General features: G+C 43.9%; 1 protein-coding gene across 1 annotated transcript in view; it reads left to right on the top strand.

Moving 5' to 3' along the window:
- LOC310669018 (transmembrane 9 superfamily member 2-like) overlaps positions 1-18,299 on the top strand; it is a 48,801-nt gene that overhangs the window by 18,591 nt on the left and 11,911 nt on the right. The window contains exons 7-16 of the mRNA XM_083422471.1: positions 1,561-1,672; positions 2,988-3,067; positions 4,497-4,605; positions 8,228-8,360; positions 10,813-10,932; positions 11,832-11,889; positions 14,403-14,562; positions 15,081-15,232; positions 16,221-16,332; positions 17,953-18,124. Coding sequence (XP_083278597.1) covers positions 1,561-1,672; positions 2,988-3,067; positions 4,497-4,605; positions 8,228-8,360; positions 10,813-10,932; positions 11,832-11,889; positions 14,403-14,562; positions 15,081-15,232; positions 16,221-16,332; positions 17,953-18,124 — 1,208 coding nt within the window. The remainder of the gene's footprint in view (positions 1-1,560; positions 1,673-2,987; positions 3,068-4,496; positions 4,606-8,227; positions 8,361-10,812; positions 10,933-11,831; positions 11,890-14,402; positions 14,563-15,080; positions 15,233-16,220; positions 16,333-17,952; positions 18,125-18,299) is intronic.

Genomic DNA, 18,299 nt, shown 5'->3' with positions numbered 1-18,299 from the left:
CGAACCCTTTTCCAGCTGTATTGCTCTTTAGAAGTATGTGAGCTCTGTTCATGGTAAATCAAACAACCTTAGGCTGAGTTGTTTGCATGGAATTAATATGCAGATATTAATACTTCTCTTATTTGTCAGGGAATCCTAAGATTTCAATCCCATTTACCTCTTCAGTGGGCATACCTTCATGTTTAGGAACCCCCAATTCATGGGCAGGTGTTGTAACTGGGGCACAATGAGTCAGTTGCAGGTTATTCAGGGCGTCCAGACCTCTTTTTTCTCACATTGCAAATTGTTAGGTTCACACAACATGAAAGTTGTTACAAAACTCACCTGGTCTTGAAATAATAATTTTAAAAGCTGCCCTTTGAATTCATAGCTGCAGGGTAACTTAAATGTCTTCCCATTGCTTTGTTTGCTGCAGATTCTTCTACATAAATAAATAAATTGCAAGTTGTATTCCTATGCTTTGGGGATCTGTTCCTTTGCTTTGGGGTCTGTTCCCAGTCTTCTTGCAGAAGTAAATTCCGCAGGCTGCTTTCAATTGCCATACATGAAAAATGGCTCAAGTGTCTTTTCCACTGCAATTTATCACAACAAAGCAGCTGATACATCAGGGATGGGAAACTTGTGGTCCTCCGGTTGCATCCATCCTTTGCCTCCACAGCCAGAGGCTGTATGCTTCTGAATATCAGTTGCTGGAAAATGCAGGAGGGGTAAATGCTCTTGTGCTTCAGTTTTTGTTTTGGGCTTCCCATGGGCATCTGGCTAGCCACTCTGAGAACAGGATACTGGACTGGATGGGCCATTATGTTCCTAGGCTTATAGTCGGCATGGTATGGGATGTTCGGAATTGTAGTCCCACAACATCTGGGGTGCTCAAGGTTCCTCAGTTGTGCAATAGCTGTCTTATGTATTCTTGGGTTGTGCTGGGTGGGAGGGGATGCTGGTACTTCATAACATAGCAATGTCCGAATTCTTAAGGAAAAATTGATAGTTGGTAACTTGCAAAGTGGCCCTTAACCTTATAACGCTGCTCTTGATTCTGCGGATCCTCTTGGATCTCACTTTCTTCAGGTTGCGTTTGGCTACCCATCTTGAATTAGTCAACACAGTGTGGGGGACAATTGTGAAATGATCATATTATACCTGGCATGTATGCTGGAATGCCTGGTTCTTGGCGTCTTACGTGGAGTGTATCTAATACGAATATTAATAAACTTTTTTTTGGAGGGGGGGAAGTAGCATGTGTTATGACCCTGGATTTTGGGGCTGGTGCATAAAGCTAGCTTGTGGTTTGAAGGAGTAAGCCCCCAAACAACACTGGAGTTTACATTCAGACTTGTTTTTGTGCTCAGAAGCCATATTCATTGTTTTTGTTCATGGAGAGGTTTTTGCAATGTGTGTTTAATTCACAAAATGTCTCTGGACTCTGAAGAACACTTGGCACTTCAGGCAAATTGATTCAGAAAAACGAAAACATTTAACACTATGTCAGTGAATCTGTAAAAATTGCAACGAAGGTTCTTGCATCATCATGTGTGATAAAACTATATTTTATCTTTGTAGTTATAAACAAACGGATATAAACAATTTGTCTTGTGAAGGCCCCCCCATGGAAATCTCTGCAGAGTTTAACAGCAAGCTGAATCTGATTTACAGTTACTCTGTGAAATTTGAAGTAAGTACAAGAGAGATGTTTTGCAGCTATAATTTCTTAAAATGGTTCAGATTATCAGTTTTTATAGGCAGTGGGGGAGCAACCTGGGTACTTACTTTAAATTCAGAGTTTAGTCTATCTAGCCTGAAACCCCTATAAGTTGTTTAACGTAGTTCATTTTTTATTTTTGAAGTATAAGTAATCGTACAAACATCCCACAGTTGAACACGTAATATACACTGCACTCAGTTACAAATGACATAAATAGTTGATTGATATTTCTCCAAATAGATCTTGTTTTTCATGATTATGATTAATATATACCATGTGCTATCCAAGAATAACCTTGGATTTTTTTTTTCTAAGGGAGATTGGGAGCCTTTTCGCCACAAAGGAACAATTCCTTCTCTTCTAGTTGCTTAGTCTATATTGAGCACGCATTTAGTTGCTGATCCAAATTGGGGTGGAAGGAATGACTCTGCTTTAATCTCTTAATGAAAAGTTGGTGTTGGCACTGAACGACTGATTGACAGCCTGCTTAGAGGAGAGTCCTGATTGAATATGACACAGCATGGTCAACTGCAGAGAGGGCTTAGTAGCTTGATTTCCATATCCGCTCCAATCCCAATAGCTGTGTTTAGACTAACCCCAAAGGGTGGCAATTAAAGTTAGGTTTTTGTGATGCAAGACACCTGTATTGCAAGGAAGTCGGCGGAGACCATTAGCTAGCTTTTGCCCAGGCAGCCAAATGGCCGTCATGGGCTAACAACTTTCATTTTTCCTTCCAAATGGAATGTGACTTGAACCCATGACCTTGAAGTGCAAGCTTCTGTATCCTGTTACCATTCCATTGAGCCACTCGGTCCTCTTAATTTGACAACATGAATGAACTGCCTGTCAATATTTGGCTTTTTAAGAAGACTTAATTTAACTTGGGTATGTAACGTTAACTTCATTAAAAAGCACAAGATGTGTTGTGCCCTGTGGGAGTATCAGCTTTTACAGGTAAATCACCTTGCACCAGTAGCTGTAGTGTCCACACTGAACTCAGTATATGCAGGTACTGCCCCCCCTTCTATCTATCAGAGATTTTTCTATGCAGCACCATTGCACATTCCTCTCTATAGAAAAGGACAGTTCTTGAGCACATAGATTGAGACCTCCTTTTAGCTTTCGGTTACAGCTAGTGGTTTGTTTTCTGGTGCTAACAGACACAGTTGCACCTACTCCCAGGTTAGCTTACCCAATGGGTTAGTTTAGCCAGTGATAATTAAATGTATGAAGACTTGTTTTCTGAGAAGTGCTCTATTGTTCATCTCATACTTTTTCTATGCAGGAGAACAACAATATTAAGTGGGCTTCGAGATGGGACTACATCTTGGAATCCATGCCCCATACCAACATCCAGTGGTTTAGGTAAGAGATGTTGAAAGTTCTGAAAGAAATAGCTTGCAGCAAAACTTGGAAGATCTGAACCTTGCTTTATTTTTTGGGAATTGGAACTTGTGGTTAGAAAGAAGGCAGCTAGCATTCAAGCCAGCCAACGTCTCATGTTTTCATTTGTGGACTTACTTTTCTCAGGACTGGCCCTCTTGGGAGCTGCTCGAAGTATTGTGTTTCATGCAAAGAATGTGCCTTCTGTATCCTGAAGAAAAGCAATCGGCACATTTTACTTTTATCTTCTCGTTTCAGAGAATTTCTGAGATGTTACAGTTGATCACATTCTTTTAATGCTGTCATGTGATTTGCTTTGGAGTTTTATCTCTGAAGTTAGTATTTACTGTTAAGGAAAAAAGCTCACAGTGAATATGGATTGAGTTCCCCCTTCCCCTTTAAAAAAATATGACGATAAAGAGGAAACCTCTTCTCAGTCTTGAGGCACACAGTGCAAAGTAAGCGTGTATCAACCATTAAACTACAGTTTGAAAAACCAGACACTGGTTTGTTAAAGGTAAAGGTACCCCTGCCCGTACGGGCCAGTTGTGACCGACTCGGGGGTTGCGTGCTCATCTCGCTTAAGAGGCCAGGAGCCAGCGCTGTCCGAAGACACTTCCGGGTCACGTGGCCAGCGTGACGAAGCTGCTCTAGCGAGCCAGCACCAGCGCAGCGCATGGAAACGCCGTTTACCTTCCCGCTATAAAGCGGTACCTATTTATCTACTTGCACTTAGGGGTGCTTTCGAACTGCTAGGTGGGCAGGAGCTGGGACCGAAAGACGGGAGCTCACTCCGCCGCGGGGATTCGAACTGCCGACCATACGATCGGCAAGTCCTAGGCACTTGGTGTCTGATGTTTGAGATACCATCTGCAATGTGCAGCTGGATGCGAAATGACCAAACTGTGGCTTGTCTGTACTTGGAAGCCCACTTCATGGGTTAGAATGTAAACTCTGTTTAGTGCAAATCATGGTTTGTGTTGGAGTTCAAAGGGGCATGAAGTTCATATGCACGTGTCCTTCTGATACATATATTTTAATCATGAAATGCTTAGTGTAGTGTTATAAGGCATAGGTCAAATATTATAAGAGCCTGTCATAAAGCAGGTCTGCAGGGTTTCAGTCGTGAGTCTTTCCCAGTCCTGCCTGGAGATTTCAGGGCAACACCTGAAACCTAAAACCCAACCTAAAATACTTTTCATCAAGCAGTTCATCATAGCACCGTCCCTTGTTCAGTTTTGACTATTTAATCCTATTTAAAGTTTCTAATCACTTTTGCAATGCTGCTAGTTTTGCCACTGATCTCCTGCCCTGGGCTTGGAGTGTTCAGTGCCACATCATAGACTTAAGAATTTTGTCTGATGCCACATGGGATCGGTTTACTATCTCTGGGTTTGCTTTTCACTTGCAGCATTATGAATTCCCTTGTAATTGTGCTCTTCTTGTCTGGAATGGTTGCCATGATCCTTCTGAGGACTTTGCATAAAGATATTGCAAGATACAACCAGATCGACTCCTCGGTAAGTAAAATGGGGTGCCTTTTTAAGTTCTGAAATGGAGGGGTGGGGCAGAGCTGTACTAATGTGCCGGTGCTGCAAGGCCCCTTGGAGCAAGGGGGATTCTGAGTAGGTTTGTGAAGTCTGGGAGGCTAGCATAGCAGTCCTCTTTCACGGTTGAGGGCAAGATGTGCCGCTGTAACTGGTGCAACACTGGAAAGAAAAGATGTGCACTTTGCTCCCCACCTTAACACAAGAACACAAGAAGAGCCCTGCTGGGCCAGGCCGAAGGCCCACCTAGTCCACCACCCTGTTCTTCTCACAGTGATCAGAAAGATTCCTCTGGGGTACCTGCAAGCAGAACATGAGTGCAACATCAATTCTCACCAATTTTGATCCCCAGCAGTAGGTATTCAGAGGCATTCTGCCTTCCACAGTGGAGGTGGAACCTAGGCAATATGGCTACCATCCATTCATTGCCTTGACCTACACTGATTTCTCTAATCTTTTAGAGACATACAATGTAGTGGCCATGGCTACCCCTAGGGAGAACAGATTCCATAGTTGCACCGTGAAAGAAGTACATCCTTTTGCCTGCCCTGAATCTTCAGCTTAACTGGAAGAACCCAAGTTCTAGTCTTGTGGGAGAAGGAGAACAGATGATGCAGAGCTGAGAGGGAGGTGACAGAGGAACTCTTGCCACTTCTGCAGCAACCATTTCTTGCCTTCCTTGGGAGCCATATTCCTAAAGGCCAGGCATTTCTTGCTTTCCTTTGTCTTTCCATTTTCCCAGCGCCTCACTAGAAAGCTACAGGTGGTCTGCTTGGGAAGTGGCTCCTGTGGCCGCCTCAGTGAAGAGCTCTTAAAACTTTAAGCAAATAGGCTGTATTTACTTAGCTAATTAAAACAAAAGTCTGCAAAATACAGACTTTCCATCAGCTGTCATTTGGAAGTAATGAACAGCCTTACAAAAATCCTGCTTTCCCAAGGTGAGGAGTGCCTTGCTTCATATGAAACAAATCAGGGGCTCAGCTCTCATGCTTTGCTTAGGTAATTTGATTTCTTCTCTGGCAAGACACTATCAAGCTTTCAAGGCAGCAGTGTTGGTGCGGCAAGAACTTTCTATGTCTCAGGTTTCTAGGGAAAATATTTTTTGCTGCATTGTCTCTTTGCAGGGGGAGTTTAATCATGGCTTAAATTTCCCAGATTTGCTGCATGAGCAGTGATTTAGACACCTAAATCTCATATGTTGGGGAACCTTAAACTTATATTCTTAACCAACCCCATAGAAGCTTTTCCTTTCAGCTTCCCAGGTCTTTGGCTCCCAAGATTCCAACCAAGGCTACATAGAGTAGAATGTGTCCTGCCACTCCCTTCTATGGAAAGTGCCCACCTTTGGAGGGTTGAAGAATTGCTGGGTGCCTGAGTCCTTGAATCATAGAATCTTAGAGTTGGAAGGGACCCTGAGGGTCATCTAGTCCAACCCCTTGCAATGCAGGAATCTCAGCTAAAGCATCCACGACAGATGACCACCCAACCTCTGCTTAAAAACCTCCAAGGAAGGAGAGTCCACAACCTCCAGTGGGGGACCGTTCCACTGTCAAACAGCTCTTAACATCAGAAAGTTCTTCCTGATGTTTAGTCGGAATCTCCTTTCTTGTAACTTGAAGCCATTGGTTTGAGTCCTACCCTCCAGAGCAGGAGAAAACAAGCTTGCTCCTTCTTCCATGTGACAGCCTTTGAGATATTTGAAGATGGCTGTTGTATCTCCTCTCAGTCGCCTCTCTTCCAGGCTAAACATACCCAGCTCCTTCAAGCGCTCCTCATAAGGCTTAGTTTCCAGAGCCTTGATCATCTTGGTTTCCTTCCTCTGCATACCTTCCAGCTTGTCAACATCCTTCTTAAAGTTTTCCCTACCTAAAGTGTCTTTGTTTAGTGCAGGAACAAGATTGCAGAGGGCAAGAAACAATTCCCAGGCCACGTTTCAATAAGGAATGTAGCTTGCATTGGTAATGATAGGGAAGTGAAGAAAAGTTACTGAGCTTCTATTTCATTGTTTTCCCCAACTACAAATTTGTTAGAGAAAGAGGAGTTACTCTCAGAATAGCTGTGTGGCCTGTTGACTAACACACACTTTCCAGAAAGGCCTCCAGTCAAACCAGTTGCTTATCAGCAAATATGGACAGATGCTCAGTAAGCAAGTTGTGTGGATGAGTCCAAAATGTTCACCTCATTTTCTTTAATTCCACCAGATAGGTAATACCCTCTGTTTTGGCGCGTAGAGGACTCCTGGTATTTTGACGTGGGGTTCTCATCTGACTGAATGCATCTCAGTTGATTAAGAAAATGAATTTTATTTGATTGAAATTCTGATGTACTTGTTTTTGACTGGAACTGTTGTTTTGAAGGGAAACAGGCATGGTTCCCTTGCCTTTAGATAGCATACACCATTAAAAAAAGATAGCATATACCATGAACATATGTGGTGTATCACGTGTATGCATTGCTACAGGTGGAAACAGAGAAATAAAAACATGTTTGCAAACTGCCAATATGTTTTATTTCTCCCAGTGCATTTTGGAAAGATGAATTGCCTTCATTGGGGCATCTTAGAAAAACATTTTTTTTAACAGTATCAGAACAACCCTTTAAAAATATTAAAAATAATTTCCCCTGAGCTATCTCATCATGGAGGCTCAGCAAAATATGTCCTCAAGTATTTCTTAAGTGAGTGTTGGCACTTCCTTTTTCTAGACTGGCTTTTGTTAACTGGACAGAAATGGAGATGCCCATTGCCGAGTGCTTTGAGATACATTGCACAATGTTTGAGTTGAAAGGGAATTTTGAGCTTGGAAAAGAGAGTTTGCCACTAAACCTTTGCCTTGAAGGTGTTGTTCTCTGCCATTGGGAACAAGAAGAAAAGTTAAGGATGTTAACAATATGGACTGAAAAGAGGGGTGACTTGTTTTGGGGAGGAGTATTCTGCCACAAAGATCTGTTTAGAGAACTTAAGCTAACATTTGGTCACATTGGTGCAGTAACTAACCCCAGATGAAAAAGAGGGAATCGAATGCTTCAGCAGTGTTGGGGGTGCAGAACAGCATCTTTGATTTGGAACAGCGTTTTTGATTTCATGTTTTATTCCGCTGCCTTGTTGCTCCCTATAGTGCCAGCCTATAGTGTGTGGAAACCACAGGAGTTGACACCTGATAGAACCTAGGCCTTGGTTTTGTGGCATGGTATTTCCTTTCCTTTCATGTCAGATTTGAAACTGGCTTGTTAGGCAACAGAAGACAAAGATGGATAAATGCGTTGAGTGCTCGCGATACCACTTAAATTGAACATGATCTTTTGTTTAATATCAATTAACATTGCAGCACTCTAGCTAAGCATGTTAATGTTTGTTTCTCCTCCTCAACATAAGCGTTTCTTAATATATCTACATCCTCTGCACACGCAAGTCCCCCACCCCCAACCAGCAGTCCATTAGGGAGTTGTAAAACCAGTGAGTAACAACGCTGATGCAATTAGTCCCCTTCAGAAACAAAACCTGGAAGATAATCAGGCTAGGAAAGTGAATTTCACGTCTGGCTTGTACTAATTCACTGTTGCATGATGTATGCCTAATAAAGAGATGTTATTACAGGAGGACGCCCAGGAGGAGTTTGGGTGGAAGCTGGTCCATGGAGATGTGTTCAGGCCCCCCAGGAAGGGCATGCTGCTCTCTGTCTTCCTGGGGCAAGGGACGCAGATTTTCATAATGACATTTATTACCTTATGTAAGTAGCAGGAGGTTGGCTGAAATCATCATCGTTATTTATGCAATATTGGCTTTCTCTGTGTTTATGTTATTACCAATATTATTAATATTTACCCGCCCTATGCCGAGTCAGACCTTGGGTCCACTTAGCTCAGCATTGTCTGCAAGGATAGTCAGTGGCTCTTTTGAGAGCTACTGCCAGTCAGTGTTCACTGAACTGAGCTAGAGGGACTAGTGGTCTGACTCTGAATAAGGCAGCTTCCTATGTGTTCTTGTGCTGCCTGTTTTGCATATGCAATTCCACCCCATGTAAACCTGGGGACAGCTGGCTGCTGGGAAGACAGATACTTTGAGGCAGCAGCTGTAGCCATCAGGAGAAAATATTTTTTTTTAAAAATTGCGTAAGCTCATCACCCTACTGTTAAGCACAGTGGAGCTGAGTAGTCACAAAACCAACTGAGATCTTGTGGACTAGTCACCTAGGAGGATGCCTTATTCCAAGTCAGACCATTGTTTCATCTAGCTTGATTGTCTACACTGACTGTCAAGGGCTTAAGGTGGAGGCATACCCAGTCCTACTTGAAGATGCAGCGGGGTTGAACCTGGGGCTTTCTTTGTGCAAAGCAAACGCTGTGTACTGCTTAGCTGCAACCCTTCCCTCACACGCACAAAAGAAAGAAAGACAGGAATGGTACAGTTTTCTAAGGCAGAGTATTTCGTTGTTTGTTGTTTCAGGAAACTCTGAGCTTTAGCTGAGATTCCTTCATTGCAGGGGGTTGGATTTAGATGGCTGCCAGGGTCCTTTCCAATTCTACAATTCCATGGTTCTTTTCATTGGGAGCTTGCCAAGGGTTCTTTGGTTGGGAGGATCAGTACTGGCAAGCAGGCTTTCCCTTTCAGAAGAAGCCATGCTATCAATACTGATCATCTGTACCCTCAGTTTGAACCGCAGAATGGTAGAGTTGGAAGGGACCCTAAGGGTCATCTAGTCCCTGCAATGCAGGAATCTTTTTTGCCCAGAGTAGGGCTCGAACCCGCAACCTGGAGATTTGCAGCCCTGTGCTCCGCCAACCGAGCCATCCCAGCAGTTCAGTGAGGCTGCCTAGTGCTCCCATGCATGTCCCAGAAGCCTCTGCAGTGTACTGGGGTCCTGCAGTGGGTCTTCCTTGTCAGGTGATTCTCGTGGGGAAAGGATTCCCCACAGAACATAAAGCTGCTCTAAAACAGGGATGGGGAACCTCTGGCCTTCCAAAAGCTTGCTGGGCTCCTAACTCCCATTAGCCCCAGCTGCTGTGGCCATTGGTCAGGGCTGACACAGGTTGCAGTCCAATGATAGCTGGAGACCCACAGGTTCCTCACCCCTTTCAAAAGCTTGGTGGGTGAGGGGAGGGCCTTATTTCAATGGTAGAGCACCTGCTTTGCATGCAGAAGGCCCCCTCATGTCTCTAGGCAGGGCTGTAAGACTCCCCCCGCCCCCGGCCTGAAATCCTGGAGAGCTGCTATCTCCCCACAACTGTGTACAAGTGTGGCACAGGAAATATTTAAATAACTTGTTCTAAACTGCATAATAATAATAATAATAATAATAATAATAATAATAATAATTATTTATACCCTGCCCATCTGGCTGGGTTTCCCCAGCCACTCTGGGTGGCTTCCAACAAAATATTAAAATACAGTGGTCTGTTAAACATTAAAAGCTTCCCTAAACAGGGCTGCCTTCAGATGTCTTCTAAAAGTCTGGTAGTTGTTCTTGTCTTTGACAAATGGCTGGAAAGGGGCAGAAACAGCCCGAAAAGAGCAGGAAACTGCAAATATGGCATAAGAAGAGTGGGGAAATGGGTAGCAATCTCAGGGGCCTTTACAGCTTTGACCCCATGAGCCTTTGCATCGACCTTTGAGGCCTGTGGAAAGTTGGAGTTTGAGAAAGGAAGTTTGGAGGGAGCAATTGTGGTGGAGTTTGGCAGAGTTTGGCTTCTTAGATGGCTTTCCCCACTAAATGCGATTTCATGTATATGCACGGTACCCAGGAACGTTGACTGTTGCGTTAGTGGGGAGATACCTGTATTGAGCTAGATGGACCCAATGGTCTGAACCTAGCATAAGGCAACTCCTTACATTCCGATTTTGGGTGGGCGCATTTATTATTTTTAATTTATATCCTGCCCTTATTTCCTTATAGAGCACAGGGCAGCTAACAGCAGTTCAATAAAGCAACCAGATTGAAAAAATTCCCATCACTAAAAGCCACAATATTGCAGTTGAAATACAGTAAAACAAGCAGTTGGTAAATATCTTGGAAAATCATATACTTCAAGATCTAAACGCCTGGACAAATAGGAAATGTCTTCACCCTGTGTTTTGAAAGTTTTAACCCTGGGGGCACATTTGTATTTTTGGAACATTGCACCAATTTACATCAGGGAACCTCTTTTGTAACACACTTTTGTTCTCTGTGTTGACACTTTCAGTCCTTGCCTGCCTTGGATTTCTTTCGCCAGCCAACAGGGGGGCCTTGATGACCTGTGCTGTCGTGCTGTGGGTCTTGCTGGGGACCCCAGCAGGCTATGTATCTGCTCGGATGTACAAAAGTAAGTGCAAGCCTTGTGTAATGGAATGTTGCCAGGCTGTTGTTGAAACCACAGAGATTGTGCTCAGTGGCCGGTGGTACCCAATTGAGACTGGTAGGGCGGAAGGTGGGGGGCAACAGTAGGCGGACAATGATAGGCAGAGATAGAGCCAATGACTGGCAGAGCCCGCTGAATCTAGTTCTGTAATCATGCTCCTCCCATCTGAATTCTACAAGGGCAGCACTGAGGCTAAGGAAGCCGACAGACAGCACCACCCCCTGGGTTGGTTATATGTTGAAGGCAGGCAAGTGTGGGCTGGCTGGGGGCGAGGGGGGCCATGCCCCCATTCACCTCCACTGATCATACTTGGAAGTGGAATGCCAAGGGTGGTTCCTGCCCAGCCCTTGATTGGCTGTCCTAGGTCAAATCTCTTAGCCTTTCTTCTGCCTTTGTAGAATGGAACTGCCAGTGATTTTTCACTGGTTTAGCAGGGACAGGAAAGACCAAGAGGTAACAGAATAAGAAAATGGTGTTCTTAGCAGTGTTTACCTCCCCACTCCTTTTCTGAACTGCAGTGCCCTCTCTCTTTCTCATGACCCTTTGCAAATTGGTTGTGAAACATGGGGAGGTTTGCTTGAAATGTAACACAAGTACATAGGTGGGGAGAGAGCCTGAAAAGCTTTCCTGGATCCTGGCTGTCAATTATGAGCAGGATATTGAGCCGGTTTGAATTATGGCAGAGGATCGTTATCAGCACTCCTTGGGGTTCAGATTCTATAAGCAGGGAAGATTCAGAGCAGTTCATAGTACTATGGTGAGCAATCTAGTGTTAAAATTATTGAGACTTAAAAATAAATAAATTTCTTCCAGCTACTTCAAATGTGTTAAATGTAGTGATTACTTTTTTCTCCTCTTCTCAGCATTTAGAGGTGAAAAATGGAAGACAAATGTGTTGCTGACAGCTCTGTTGTGTCCAGGGTTAGTATTCCTCACACCTTTCTTTTTATAAAACTCATTTTCTGCATTGCAAATTGGTTAATATGCACAAAGGCCTATGCTTCTTACCTCACATGACTGACAGTTACTCCAGTTCTAGATTCAGGTAGGCATTGGTCTGACACAGTCAAAATATATAAAAAAAATAAAAAATTGTCCAGTAGCACCTTAGAGACCAACTAAGTTTGTTCTTGGTATAAGCTTTTATGTGCATTCACACTTCTTCAGATACACTGAAACAGAAGTCACCAGACGTCAACAGGTTTACCATACCCATTGAGTCAATCACCCGTCTCCTACTACCCTCCTGAGAAAAACCCCACCCACCCTCCCATTATATATAATGGTCTGGTGACTTCTGTTTCAGTGTATCTGAAGAAGTGTGCATATTCAGTTACTCCAGTTGTAATCTAATCCAGTTGTACACATTCAGCTCCTCTTCATTTCCATGTTCTTGAGTGCATATAACTATGAACCAGATCCCCATGTTTGTAAGTGCATTGATATTCCTGTTTCACCTTGTTTTTAAAATCCCTCTCCTTTTTTTAACTATCTTTGGAAAGTCTTGAGTGCCTTGACTGTGGTTTGCTTAGTATTGAAGCAAAACTTAACTGTGGTTTGCAAACTCTTCAAGCTATGGTGTCATGCATTGGCTTTTAGTCTATTATTAGCTATTATTAGCTAATAATTCAAGAGTATCTGATTCAAAACCTCCGCTGCCTTGGGGGACATCTTTGGGAGGAGAAAAGGCTAAGGAGTAAACTCTACCTAAATCTGGAGTGGGAGTCCCTGAGGCGGTTGGGTGGCACCTTTTTACGCTTCCTTCCAGCAACTCCTTCAGCCCAGCCATCTCTAAACATATTGCTCTGCTTTTGTTTGGACCACATCAGCAATGCTGAGATGGTTAAGAGTCACTTCTGCATTGAGCAAACTATGGTTAGGGCAGTGTTGCCAGTGTTTCTGCTTGCAAGCTGACATGTGGGACTTGGTGGTCTTAGGAAGCATGGTTGTGTTAACTCTTTCATTTCAAAATTAAAAAATATCAATAGACAGTGGACTAGAAATTAGACTGTTTGGCAGCAGGGTGCGAAATAGCCTGATACCAGAAATCCCAACCAGAAATGTACATCCTGGCTGTCATCTAGATGACTATCTTGGCAAAGTCCAAAATGGCAAAATACCATGCTGATAGTTTAAATTCCAGTGTGCAAATTCCATTTCATAGAAGTTGAATAATTGCCTGGGGTGGTGGGGAGAGCACAAAATAAGAACAGATGTCTTGATTATGCTGTGCTAGTTCAGAAAATTTGCATAATGCCATAAACAGCCCGAGGCAGTTACGTACACTGGATTGATTTTGAGAATTTGTAGACTAGCAGGATTCCCCGCTCCCAACCCCCTTCTCCCTTTGGAGGAGTGAGAGATTTGCTTTGCTTTGCTTACGCAGAGCTCAACAACAACAACAACCTGCCTTTATACACAACAGTGATAGGTTTGCAAGGATATCCATCTTGCAGGAGATTAGATGACATTTGCCCCCTAAATATTCCAGGCTAAAAAAGAAAGATATAATTTTTGTATGAATTAATTAGAATTGGCTTCCTCTTTGCTTTTGGTCCAATATGGCAGTGCATGGAACATTGTACCTTTGGCTCTAAGAATGCTTTTGCAATGAGTCCCAGGCTGCAGAGTGTGGCAACATCCTTGCCTGAAGCCAGCTGATGTTCAACTGACACTCCCTTCTGATTGTTGCACGGTAGTGGTTTCAGCTGCTGCTGCTGTGCTACAGTGAATCTATGGCTTCTGTAGGATGCAGTATATTGGTGCAGGCATAGATGCTGAATGAATTCCTTCCCTTGAAGGGCCCTTACATGCACCTGTTGGTTAGGAAAGGGCTGGGGAACCTCAGGGTTCTGCCTCCACAGTCTGAAGCAGTAATGCTTGTGAATACAGTGGTGCCTCGCAAGACGAAATTAATTCGTTCCGTGAGTCTCTTCGTCTAGCAGTTTTTTTGTCTTGCGAAGCAACCCTATTAGCGGATTAGCGCTATTAGCGGTTTAGCGGCTATTAGCGGCTATTAAAGGCTTACGGGATTAGCCGATTAGCTGCTAAAAGGCTATTAGCGGCTTAGAAAAAGGGGGTGGGGAGCGAAAACATCTCTCAAGACTCGCAAGACATTTTCGTCTTGCGAAGCAAGCCCATAGAGAAATTCGTCCTGCGAAGCACCTCTGAAAACGGAAAACCCTTTCGTCTAGCGGGTTTTCCGTCTTGCGAGGCATTCGTCTTGCGGGGCACCACTGTACTAGGAAGGGAGAGTAGCTGTTGCTATCTCAGGTTCTGGTTGCGGGCTTCCTGTTGAGGCACCTGGTTAGTCACTGTGAAAGCAGGCTACTGGACTGGATGGGCCTTTGTCCTGATCCATCTGGGTTCTTGTTAGGTTCTTAAATTAGGAACGCCATGCCAACATTGAATCTGGTCATCTTCTGTTCCCTCAGAATTGTCTTTGCTGACTTCTTCATAATGAACCTTATTCTTTGGGTGAAAGGATCCTCAGCTGCTATTCCCTTTGGCACTCTGGTTGCTATCTTGGCCATGTGGTTTGGAATATCTGTCCCATTAACCTTTGTCGGTGCATACTTTGGATTCAAGGAGAAGGTGAGTTAGAAATTCAGTAGAGTTTATTATATATATACATATTTAAAGCTCCTTATTATACCACTTGAGAATTCCTTTCCTTTCCTGAACCCATGGACCTGGGTCTAAAGGATGACGAGCAGGAGAAAATATATTCATGTTGTTTGGCAACCTTTGCACAATCACTGCCAGAAGACTTCTTGCGGTATAGCGCCACTGTGTTGTGCTGCAGCATGAATTAAAGAAGATCCGGGCTGTAGCATTTCGACTACAGCAGCCCATGGAAAGTTTTTGAGGGGGTCTTCTGCAAAGAGAGGACATCTCTGGATTTGGGACTGCTTTTCTTACACAGTGGTCTTTCACTCAGATCAGAAATGGCCCTCCAAGTACATGGGTGCATTAGCCATAATTATTCCCTGTTGTGAGAATAATCATATTTTTACATATTGAAATCGTTGCACCTTTTAAATGTGGCTTTGCTGTTTCCTTAGATGTGTCTGCCATGTTAATTGTGTTTTTTTTTTTTAAACTTTCCCTAGCCCATTGAGCACCCGGTGCGTACAAACCAGATTCCTCGTCAAATCCCGGAGCAGTCCTTTTTCACCAAGCCTCTTCCGGGCATCATCATGGGAGGCATCCTCCCCTTTGGATGTATCTTTATCCAGCTCTTCTTCATTTTAAACAGCATTTGGTGAGTATCTCCCCCTTTTCTGAATTCGAAATTACCAAGCTACATGCCAGGCACACTGCTGTTTCTTTGTGAGAAATAATTAAATGAAGAAAGGCTGCTGTGTGGGCCCAAAGCACCCATCTATAGAAGAGGTTGCCTGCTGGCTCTCTGCATGGTTTACTGCTCTGGGTTTGCCTCCTTCCCATTGCCTCCTGCTGGGGTTTGGTCATTCATTTGTTCTTCAAAACAGCAGCCGCTAGTCTGGGTGCAGATCCCTTAAAGATCTTGCCCCAACTGAAGGGAAGAGAGTGCAATGAAATACAGATGTTGCTGAAATACAGCTCCCAAATGCCTCCAAAAGGGGAGAGACCTCAAAAAAACTTGAAAAAGGAACAAAAAGCTCAGGGAAAAAAGAATATATTTTACAATGTAGCAACATCCAAACTAACAAATATATCATTCAGTAGTTGATGTTATCCAATTCTGGAAGTTTATTTATAAAGTCCCATAGAATGTTTTATATAGAATTTCAGTTGAGCCACGAAAGGAGCCAGAGAGGATCTTGCATACTTAGAAAGTGGTTCTAAAATTGAATCACACCCTGAAGCTGTTGTGTGTTTGTTTGAGTCACTGTTCTGGACCCATTGCCTTCCAGTTGGTAATCTATGTACAGAACAGCAACTTATTCAGAAGCACAGGTGCATAAGTTGGTATGTGATAGAGAGAGGCTTCTGAGTTCAGGTAGGTGAGAGGTGGGAACCTGACAGAGGGAAACTTGTTTGGCTGAGAATTTGAGGCTTTGGATTCTCAAAAACCACAGCCTAATTGCCAGGCATTAAACATATCATGAACTGCAGTCTTTAACCAACCGGGGCGGGCTGGAACTCTTCCTGCTGTGACCATGCCACCTGCAATCCTTGTTAGGCCTTCACGATGCTGAACCTTGAGAAAGGAGGGTGGGTGCAGAGATCTTGGGCGAAGGTTGACCCAGTGACTTCTCTCATTCCAGGTCTCACCAGATGTACTACATGTTTGGCTTCTTGTTCCTAGTCTTTATCATCCTCCTGATTACATGCTCAGAAGCAACGGTCTTGCTGTGCTATTTTCATCTATGTGCCGAGGTAAAACTGACCTGCCACTTCCATTGCCAAGCTTAGTATGTCGCTGGACGGGAATCAGCCACCAGCTGGCAGCATCAGGGAGGCTGAGCCAACACCTGCAGCTTGCTGGTGCATCGGTGCCCCATTGTGTTGGAAAGATTTATGCATGTTGTGGCTGCCAGCTGTGCATAGTAGACCTGCTGGTAGGAAGGGAAAGTGGGTGATGCTGTGCTTGGGAAGCCTGGATTCCTTTCTGTGGAATAAGCAGCTTGGCTGTGAGGGCAACTGTTTAGGAGTAGCGGCAGAGGATAACACTTCTGCATGGTGGCAGTAGGCCAAGATGCCAAGGGGTGGGGAGTGAAACTGAGGATCCCCTCCTTTCTATTTGCTGTTGCCAACGTAACAGACTGCTGCAGCTTTCAGTGCCAAATCAGTCTTTGTAATGTATCATCAAGATGCGATTGCATCTGCATACCAGCTGGAATTAAAAAACCCCAAAAGCATAGGTTGTTGTCCCCTTGTTACATTTGCCATCTTTGTGTCCCGTTCCCTTGCTAAGTAGCTCCATCCTGAAAATTACTTTTTATCTAGGGCACCATGAAAGCCGAAGTTTAGCTAGTCAAAGAAAGAATTGCAAGTCTGGTTCTTGCCCCTAACTAAAGGGAAGAGAGTGTAATGTGACATTAGTTCTGAAAGTGTATAGGCTTCGTGATGATTTTGAAAGATGATTTTGGTCAAAGCTTTGGTGGATTGCACTAAACTCCTCCCCATGACCTGCAGGAGCAGCAGAAAAAAAGTCATGCAAATGTATGCAGATTGTGTAATATAAAAGTGGTGGTGTTTTATCTTGGTGCTGATATTAGTGGCGGAGTCAGAGAGATGTTGCTTCGTTATGTGGACAGTCTATAACACTCCATTCTCATACTTGTGGTAGACAGATTTGGGGGGTTTAGGCAAGCTGCAAACAGATGCCTTGTGGAACCAGCTGCATTGAGTAAAGATACCTGAGGCCTGCCATGCAAATAAGCTCTTAAGTGTAGGAATTAGTTTCAGTTTTCTAGATAACATGGGTGAGCCACAAACTGGGTTCTGAACCGTTTGTTGTGCATCTGGGCTGTGAAGAAGAACAGCTCTTTGGTCAAATGACACTAGGCTGGGGGTGATCAGCTTTTTCTCTGTCTCTAAAATGCGCAGGCACACATCTCTCTTTTTCACCCACCCAAACTTACATGTAGACACATTCCCACAGAGAAAAACATGTGGCACAGACTGTTCATCTCGCCTCTCCTTTGCAGCACTTTGCTCTCACGGCAGTGTTGATGCGAGTTCTCTTGGCTGGTAAGATGCAGCAACAGGACAGTGTCAGGAGGAGGAAGAAAAGGGCAAACCAAAGAAGCACCTGATTTTGCAGGGGCTGGCAGGCCATGGAAGCGGCTTGGTAGGCCAGATTTGTCCTGCAGGAATTTGTGAAATAGAATTCTGGGAAACAAATCTAATAAAGCATAGTTCAGACTAGTAAGTGTGGACAGGTGCAAGGACAGCTTAAGGCTGGTCCACTAAATAAGCATGGGAAGCATTTTTTTTTGGGGGGGGGTCTTTCATGCTTTCCTTGCCTCTCAACCTCTTTTGATTTGCCTCTAGGATTATCATTGGTGGTGGAGGTCATTCTTAACCAGCAGCTTCACCGCCGTCTATCTCTTCATCTACGCCATCCATTATTTCTTCTCAAAACTTCAGATCACAGGAACTGCCAGCACCATTTTATACTTCGGATATACAATGATCATGGTCTTGATTTTCTTCCTTTTCACTGGTGAGTCAATTTCTCAAGTCTTTGAGCGTCTCAGGGTTGGGAGATATGTTTTATGTATAGGAACATATGCGAAGGCACCTCGTACCAAGCTAGACTTTGGTTCCATGCAAGTCAGGATTCTCTGCCCTCTGCCTTAGGTGAGTCGTCCTGCCTGTGATCCTTTGAACAGGAGGTG

Source organism: Podarcis tiliguerta (assembly GCF_965153285.1).
Source record: "Podarcis tiliguerta genome assembly, chromosome: Z".
In the NCBI taxonomy this organism is placed as follows: Eukaryota; Metazoa; Chordata; class Lepidosauria; order Squamata; family Lacertidae; genus Podarcis; species Podarcis tiliguerta.
This window is presented reverse-complemented; position numbering and strand designations above follow the sequence as displayed.